The sequence below is a fragment of the Paramisgurnus dabryanus genome, chromosome 5 (assembly GCF_030506205.2).
Source record: "Paramisgurnus dabryanus chromosome 5, PD_genome_1.1, whole genome shotgun sequence".
Classification (NCBI taxonomy): domain Eukaryota; kingdom Metazoa; phylum Chordata; class Actinopteri; order Cypriniformes; family Cobitidae; genus Paramisgurnus; species Paramisgurnus dabryanus.
In genome coordinates this window covers 34,850,724-34,860,204 of record NC_133341.1, presented here as the reverse complement: position 1 = coordinate 34,860,204, position 9,481 = coordinate 34,850,724, and the positions used below count along the sequence as shown (strand labels likewise).

The window sequence follows — 9,481 nt, the reverse complement described above, 5'->3', positions numbered from 1 at the left end:
GAAACGAAACCTTTCGGCAATCTTTCTTTTTAAGTGTATGGGAGTATGTTTAAATATCTGTTTACTGTTTATAAAAAAATCATTCTTTATCTTCTACAAATAGCCTATAAAGATGTTACCTCAGCTGTGTCACTTTTGGCCTTGTGTACTTTCAGAAAACAAACTAACGCACATGATTCCAGTGTGTTCATTTGGAAGGAGAGGAGGGTTTCCGAAGACCCTCCCATAATAGTTGAGTTGGCAGTTCCTCCTCCCCGGTGTGTGAAAGAGCTTCTCTCTTTTAAGAGGCTCCGCCCCTTCATGACTTCCCTCCGTTTTGTTATTGGTTGTTCCTCGTCTATCTTTTACACTCCCTCCACGCTTGCAGTCCTGCCTGTGCAAACTCTTCCCTTCCCTTCAAAGTACACGCTTCTCTCCAGCAAGCATAAAGGACAGCTGCCAGAGAAACACTTGGACTCTGGCTGCACAGAATCCTTTTATTGTGATGTGAGTATAAAGTTTATTATTGTTTCAAATGTGGGGGTGAGATCTTAGAGAGCATGTGAGTCCATGTGTGAGTGAGAGAGAAAGAGAGGGAGATCTCCAGTGTTTGGTCTGGCTGGTTTCCCGAGCACACGTGGAGCCGCAGGATGATAGCTGAAGTGTTTGGTAACTTGCTTGTTTTGAGTATGCATGTAGGCTCAGTATCATAGACTTGTGTTGACCTGTGTTGAAATCTTTAAAAAATCCTCCTGCAGTTACGTTGTTGTTGGTACAACTGTGTGCAACAGGTAGAATGACGTGTTGTTTGGGTTAAGTGAGCAAAACAATAATTATAGGTGACCATTATCTACATAATATAAAATTTACATGTTGATGCATTGGATTATATCGGTTTTCCTCTGATTAAAAAGACTTAAAATATTTGCATGGCAAATAACAAAACTGGTAACATTTATATTACATTTAATTATTAAAGCAATTTTATCCAAAGTGATATACAAATGAGGAACCTGAAAGGATTTTAATGACTTTGGCATTAAAGAGACTTGAGGGTGCAAGTTTGATTCAGGCTTGTAAGCAACCACCCACCATAGTAACACCCTAGCAACCACCTGGCAACGCCTGATAACTATCACTATATCATGGCATTATCTTCAGAAATCTATATAAACTCTTATTGTAGCTCAATTGGTAGAGCATTACAGTAGAAGCACAAAAGGTTATGAGTTTGATCCCAGGGAACTGATAAAATGTAGCACTGCAAAAAACTATTTTCAAGAAAAAATGTATTAGTATTTTTGTCTTGTTTTCAGTAAAAATATCTAAAAATTCTTCAATTAAAATGCTTTTTCTTGACGACCCAAAAAATAAGTCTAGTTTTTAGATAAACAATATCAAATTAAAGTGATTTTGTGTTTAAAACAAGCAAAACAATCTGCCAATGGGGTAAAAAAAAAATCTTGACATTTTTTTCTTAAACACTAAATTCAAGAAAAATATGCTTATCCCATTGGTAGATTTTTTGCTTGTTTTATCCACAAATTCACTTAAATTTGATACATTTTGTCTAAAACTAGACTTATTTTCTTGGGTCATTTTGCTCATCAAGAAAAAACATCTTAATTTAAGAATTTTTTGATATTTTTACTGAAAACAAGACAAAAATACGAAGATTTTTTTTCTTGAAAATAATTTTTTGCTGTGCATTGCAAAAAAATGACTTTCTTAGTATTTTTGATTTGTTTTCAGTAAAAATATCTAAAAATTCTTAAATTAAGATGCATTTTCTTGGTGATAAAAATGACCTAAGAAAATAAATCTAGTTTTAAGACAAAAAAATAGGGTTGTCAAAAGATTAATCGCGATTAATCGCATACAAAATAAAAGTTTGTTTTTGCATAATATATGCGTTTTCACTGTGTGTAATTATTTTGTGTATGTACAGTCATAAATGTATTACATGTATATACATGTAAATATATAAGATTTTGATTAATTTAATATTATATACAACAATAAAAATAAATATATATAAATAAAATTTGTAAAAAGAAATTATGCAAACACAAACTTTTATTTTGTATGCGATTAATCGTGATTAATCTTTTGACAGACACATGCAATTTAAGTAAATTTGTGATTAAAACAAGCAAAAAAATGTATAAATTAAATTAATAAATCTGCCAATAATTTTTTTTCTTAAAAACTTAATTCAAGAAAAAATTATTTTTTTGTCTTATTTTCTACCGAGCCCCTAAGGTGACTTTGGAGTAAAAAAATCTAAAGTTTAGTTTCATGTGCTCATGTGAATCGCGTGCGCACGTGAAACTATCGCGTTTAGTTTAGCGTGTGCATGTGATTCACATGAGCACATGAAACTAAACTTTTGATTTTTTTACTCCAAACTAAACTTTATTTAATTTTTGCTCCATGTCCCCTTAGGGGCTCCGTAATTTTCTTAAGTCATTTTGCTTATCAAAAATGCATCTTGATTTAAGAATTTTTTAAAATTTGTACGAAAAACAAGACAAGGAAAAAAGTAAAAAAGTACTTTTTTGATGTAATGCACTGTAAGATGCTTAGTTAAAAAAATGTCTGTATGATGAATTGAATGCTTTTTGCAGTTATCGATCATCGGATCAGACTGATTCGGATTAAACGCATTACAAAGCGTCTGGTGAATCTCCAGACATGACGCAGAGCAACGGGGAGACGCGACTCCAGCGCAGCCGCGTGCAGCAGCTGCGGGACGGAATCAACGCGAGATCGCGGCGAGTGCGCTCGAGTGTACAGAACATGAAAGCTGATGACGTCAAAGGGTGCTTCAGGCGGAATGCCTTCGTCATCTTCACAATCGCTGCCGTCATTGTTGGTGAGTTGCTAGAAGACGAATTAATAAATCAATTTGAATCTATACAATTACAATGGAATTGTCTTTTTAAAATGCCTAATGGTGCGTACACACCAAATGCGAATTTGGTAGATTACATAAAAAGTTAAATTAAAGAGGCAAAGAGTTAATTTATATTCCTTTATTTTCTGGTAAACATGTGAATATGTTAGGTAGCTTTTAAATAGCATTACTACATAAAAAGTAAGATGTTTAACAAAATATTAACAGTTAAGCAAATCATCCTGACTGTTCAAAAGTTTGCAATAAATTTTTATTTGATATTTGGTTATTATTATGTGATGTGGACTATATCTAAACATCTCTTATTTGAAATAGTTTTTTCAAAGCAATATTAAACAAATTTGCATGATAGGATGCAACAGGATATTTTTTCAAAGTGTGAAAGAAATTCCATCAGCATTCCTTCAGGATTTTTAACAAAGGCTGTGTTGTTCTAGGGCACCAGCATTGGTAAATCACAGTTTGACTATTTTTCCCTTTCTTGTTCGGTATATTAAAAACATGTTACATAACAATCTAACCACCCCAACATAAACGTAAAGGGATAGCTTTCCTAAAAGTGAAAAGTCTGGCATAATTTTCTTACCATTACGTTGGTGCATGAAACTTTCTTTTGTGAAACACAAAAGTGAGATAAATAAATGTGGTATTACCTTACAATACGGTTCATTAGGTAACATTAGTTAATGTATTAACTGAACAAACCATGAGCAATACATTTGTGTCACACTTTATTTTACGGCATCACTGCTACAGTGTAATTATACATTTAAGTACTAAGTAATAATCATTAACAACATGTACTTACTATAGGGTTGGGGTTGGGATTAGGGTTTGGTTTAGGGTTAGTTGCATGTAACTATGCATAATTAACTACATGTAGCATGTGTAACAAAGACACTGTAAAATAAAGTGTTATCTACATTCGTTACAGTATCTTTTTTAATCTTTGTTAATAGAAATAAAGCTTTTAATTGTTTGTTCATGTTACATTTACAGTGCATTAAGTAAGGGATAATGTAGAGGCAGCCGGTAGTTATTGGGAAATAAGCCCCGACAGTGTGATCAGGACCCGACGCGAAGCGGAGGGTCTTGTATCACACTGAAGGGGCTTATTTCCCAATAACTACCGGCTGCCTCTACATTATCCCGCTTATTACACGGCTACTTGCCACATAAGAAAAAAAAACTGGAAATGAATATGAATTTGAAACATTTTATTGGCATATTTGTTTTAAATTAACATTTTTATCCTTCCGCGAAATTTTGCACAGATGCATCAAATGATCGTAATACCTTATTAAGATCCTCTGCTTCATACTTGTCTCCATTTTTTCTCTTTAAGCCAGTCTTTGAGAAGTTTTAATGCCCATTCTGTATTTTTTTGTGTGTTGGCTTCGTAGCTATCATGCTCTATTTTGTCAAGTTCAGTCTCAGTAAGCTCTCTGTGTCTTGTCGTGGTTGTCGAGTGTTTGTCACAAGATGGCGCCAAACAGACAGTAATCTTTATTGATCTTTATTGGCGCGGAGCGATTTTACTCGTGCAAGTAGTCCGGCTATACGTTATTATTTTGGAGCGGTTATTATTTGAAAAGAACGAACCTGCAAATGTCTCAACTGACCAATCAGAATCAAGCATTCCAGAGAGCCGTGTAATAACTAACAATAACAAGATTTTAATAAAGTATTAGTAATTGTTGAAATTAACATTAACAAAGATTAATAAATGCTGTATACGTGCAGTTCATTATTAGTTCGCTAATGTAGTTAACCAGTGTTAATTAATGAAACTTATTGTAAAGTGTTACCATGAAGGTTAGTGACTGACAACTTTGGTTAATTTAATATACAAAACAGCAATGTTAATATACTTGAAAATGTATTTTCTTGTGTTAAATGAAAACCTTTTGGGTACGATAATTGATATTTCACTTTTGCGTAAGCGGTTTCCTTAAAAGCTGTTTCTTCATAAAATCATCTTACATAATGTTATTCTGTAAAAATGTTATCTTGATATCTTTAATGACTAAGGAAGGTCATGTCAAAGATTGAAATCGATGATTGAAATCAAACTTTGATACTCATCATTAGATTAGGAGACTTTAACCTGGATAAAATCATGGCTGCCATGATTTTACAAAGTAAGATGTAATCCTGGATCACATTTTTTTGTTGGTCCTGACTCCTGAATCAACATTGTAATTAAAGAAACCCCAACTTAAACTCAAACCCTAACCATTTTATACCCCTCAATTTTTTTTAAAAGCCCCTAATCTAATCCTAAACCTAAATAAAACATCCACCCTAATCCCACAATCTGATTGGTTAATAAAACGTTGATCCAGGACCAACAATGGTGTTGATCCAGGATCACATCCTACTTGATGAAATCACATTCACCATAGGGGTCACATAGGATGCCACTTTTAAAGGGACACTATTTTGTTATTATTAATAGATCGTCTAAGGTGCATGTGCTTTTCTGTCGCAGGTATAATTCTGGGTTTTGGACTGCGGCCGTATAAGATGTCTTATCGGGAGGTGAAGTATTTCTCTTTCCCTGGAGAACTGCTGATGAGAATGCTGCAGATGTTGGTGCTCCCTCTACTGGTCTCCAGTTTAATTACAGGTATAAGCCACTGTGGCGCCACCAGGCACTGAACACACACAGACATGAGTGACTAAATCCAGAACCGCAGCGCTCGGAGATAAACAGAGAGGGACTGAGCGAATGTAATCTGGCCAAAGGGGTGAGAGTTTGATCCCTTGTGTGTTTTAGCCTTTGTTCTGTCACTCAGGCAACTGAACCGTCCCTGAGCGACCAATGTCTTTGACGTTTTGCCCTAACATAACAGCGCGTTAGTTGTTTTGAAATCTTCAAGGCTGATCCATCTGTTTTGTATCTTAAGGGAGGTTAAGGTATGTAGTTGGGGTTTTAAGTGACAGAGGCAAAGGGTGAAGCAGGTGGGATTTTGTGTGTGGTCAGTGTTTAGATGGTCCTTTTCAAACAGGCAAGAGGTCAAAGGTCAAAGTGGCCATATGGAGAAATGAACAAAAGACTCTTTATAGGATCTCTAGCTTTTATTTTGACTTAATCTTACTTTCTTTTCATGCGTAAAAGGCATCTACTACCTTATAAATATAGTAAGAGAGAACGTATGTATTTAGGGCTTCTGGATGTATATATTGCATATAAAACAAACACAACATATATGTGACCCTGGACCACAAAACCAGTCTAGTACAGGTAGTAGCAAAAGCCAAAAAATCATTCAAAATGATTTCTTTTTTCTTTTTTATGCCAATTTTCTAGGAATTCTGGGAAAAAATCTGGGAAGTTTTAAGGCTGGAAACTTTCGCATGGGAATTAACGGGAATATATGGGAATAAACTGGGAATTTTAAAAAAATTGCAGACTCGCATATAACAAAAAACCTAAATGTAGTTACATTACTATTTTAATGTTTTTGAAAGAAGTCTCTTATGATCATTAATTCTGCATTTTTTTATAACAAAAAATCCAGGCTTGATGATCGTAAGTATCAGGATTCTTTAAAATTTGTATTACATTGCATGGCTGCATGACCAAACAACATTTTTATTTATGTTTGTATATGATATAGTTTATATAAATTTTCCCTAAATTCCCATAAATTCCCATTAAGTTTCCAATTTGGAATATTTCCAAAATTCCCCAGATTAAGGCCCAATCCCATTTCTCTGTTTTATCCCTACCCCTTAGTTTTGCACGTTCACGTGGCCCAATTGGGATAGCCCTTACTCGCACGTGAACGTGCAAAACTAAGGGGAAGGGGGAAGACAAAATGGGATTGGGCCTAAGTTCCCCTTGAAAAGTTTCCGGAAATTTATCGTAAACTTTCCACCCTTTGCAAACCTAAGACATTATGTTGCTAATGACTTCATTTGGACAACTTTAAAAAGGAGATTTTTTTTTTACATATTTAGCTTTCATATAACGCATATTACAATTTCCATTATGACTTTTGGTTTTGTGGTCCAGGGTCATAAATATGATGCAAATAATTCAGTTAAGTTTAATTTCTTATGGCTGACATCACCAACTTTTCTTAGTACCCATCTCCTTTAACCACCTTTCATATAAAAAACAATTTTCACAATCCAGTTAACCCCTCATGGATTGCAAACATAATTTTAATTTGTATCAGGCTTTGTTTTTTTTAAACATAAGCTGGTTGCCTCCATCTTGTTCATGGTTTCACGGTCACAAGACTGATATCAATGACACAGAGGAGTTCCACTCAGTTACACAAAATATAAATACACACCAACCAATACACACATCTGCTCTCAACATCACAGTTTGTCTTTAAGTCATTCAAAACTGTAAAAGCCAACAAGAACAAACTTGCAACATAGTTTGCTGATAATTTGTTTAGATATTGCAAATGGATATTTAATTAAACCGAGTTAATTAATGCTCTTTAAAACATTGTGTTCATATGCTAGAACATGATGTTACTTACAGCCCGAGTTGCAATGCTCAGGTGTTAAGGTGTGGTACACTGACATGTCAGTTTGATACAAGAGAGAGAAAGACAGAGATTTTTATGTCTGTTATGACCTGGGGGGTTTCACATGGATTATTGCTTTGCTATAGAAGCAACTAAATGATTGCATACCCTATTGAGAATAAGAATTACCAAAAAGCAAGCCTTTACCCAAATAAGTAAAACATTAGGATGCATTACAGTACTTTGAAATTCGAGGGACATTTACATTTAACTTGACTTTCATGAAAATATGCCACAATGCAAAACATTGGAATAATAATCTTCTAAATGCAAAATATGCGCATGTGATCAACGGGTTAGCAAGTGTTAAACTTTCAGAATTGATTGGGGAGAGAGAGAGTGAAAGAGAGAAATTATTTGTGAGGTAATAACAGGGGAAGTCATGGTTACCATGGAGACAAGATCTAATGAGCATGGCAGAAAGGGAACATGACCTGTCCGTAAGGTTCCCAGGCCTCTGTGAGGGTAATGAGGAGCTGGAGGGGTGTAAGCTGGGGGATTTTTGGGGTTGGGGGCAGAGAAAACCACACACATGCACCGTGGCACAATAATGAAACTCATACATTGTCTGGCACAATGGCTGGTTTAGTTCTTTAGAGATAAAAGTTGAAAGGAAGTCAGGGTCAGCAAGCTTTTAGATAATATACTGTTTTACTGCAGTCTTTTTCTTTGTTTCTTTCTTTCTGATTATTTACTATGACCAATTTGATTTCAAATAATCTTATTTTCAAAGAAGTAGCTATTTTGTTCTTTTTTTTTTTGAAGAACAGCATTTTCTATTAATAGAATTGATAAAGTATATAAGTACATATATTCAAATCCTAAAATGTATGTGTAATGTCTGTAATTAAAACATCATTAAAATGGTCCTGATAGTGAACAGACAGCATTCAGTACATTTCCGGTATACATCTCAACATTCAAAACCATTTAAAGAGGATATATGATCATACAAAAGAAAATAAATAATATATATATATAATAAGTAGGAATAAAAATACATCATGAAGTTTGTTGAGGTACTACGTAGTTGTAATTTGAAGCAATTAAACTATAAGCAACTATAAAACTTTTTAAGCAAGTGCATAATTCTTATACTGCATAATTTATTCAGGTATATGATGACTGTGCCATTATTATAAAATTTGGAAAATAGTAATAATCTAGAAAGAGTGCGTTCAAAATTTGATGGTTGTTATATGTTAAATATGTGCTGTTGCCTGCACAACATTTACGTTTATTTATTTAGCAGATACTTTTATCCAAAGCAACTTAAAAATTAGAGAGCGAGTTAACAATAAGTGTGGTTTATAAAGCCATGTTTACAAGTAAGACTTGTTTGCAAGTAGAAGTTGAAGCTAAGAAAGATGAACAACATATAGCAGAGTCAGACTCAGTTCTCTTATGAAAATTAACCAGATTGTTTTCGTATAGTAGCCATGTTTTGGTGTATTGATTATTACCATTGTCAAAACCTTACAATAACTATGTTTTTTTGTAGCACAACCATGTTTTTTTGGGTTTAAACTGTAGTAAAACCCAAAAGGTTAATTTCCGTAAGGGTTAACAGTTAGTCAGATGAATGCGGAAAAGGTGTGATAGCACTTCAGTACGTTCTGTACTCATACACTGTAAAAAGTAAAAGGTGGATAAACTTTAAAAAAAATCACTTCAATTGGTAACGCCTAAAAATGTTCAAGTGAAAAATTTAAGTTGAAAATGTTCAAATATTTTAGGTGTTACCAAGTGAAGTACATTTTTAAGTAGAGCAGCTTACACTTTTTTATAGTTTCCCGGACAGGGTTTAGATTAATCCAGGACTTGTCCTTAGTTGTTTTAGGACATTTAAGTAGTTTTGAAAATCAAACCTTACAAAAAACTATACTGGTGTAATCTTGAGACAAAACAATGGTACCGATATATGCTAAAATATGCCCGTTCCATCCAAGGTGCTTTAAAATGAAAGAAACTCAAACATGCAGTCTGGGACTATGATAAACCATGTCTGGGAAACCGCCTCCATAAGTACACT

General features: G+C 34.1%; 1 protein-coding gene across 1 annotated transcript in view; it reads left to right on the top strand.

The window, feature by feature from the left end:
* The first annotated feature begins 329 nt into the window (after positions 1-329).
* Positions 330-9,481, top strand: part of slc1a3a (solute carrier family 1 member 3a) — a 17,279-nt gene continuing 8,127 nt past the window's right edge. The window contains exons 1-3 of the mRNA XM_065251006.2: positions 330-486; positions 2,607-2,854; positions 5,388-5,525. Coding sequence (XP_065107078.1) covers positions 2,674-2,854; positions 5,388-5,525 — 319 coding nt within the window. The 5' untranslated portion in view covers positions 330-486; positions 2,607-2,673. The remainder of the gene's footprint in view (positions 487-2,606; positions 2,855-5,387; positions 5,526-9,481) is intronic.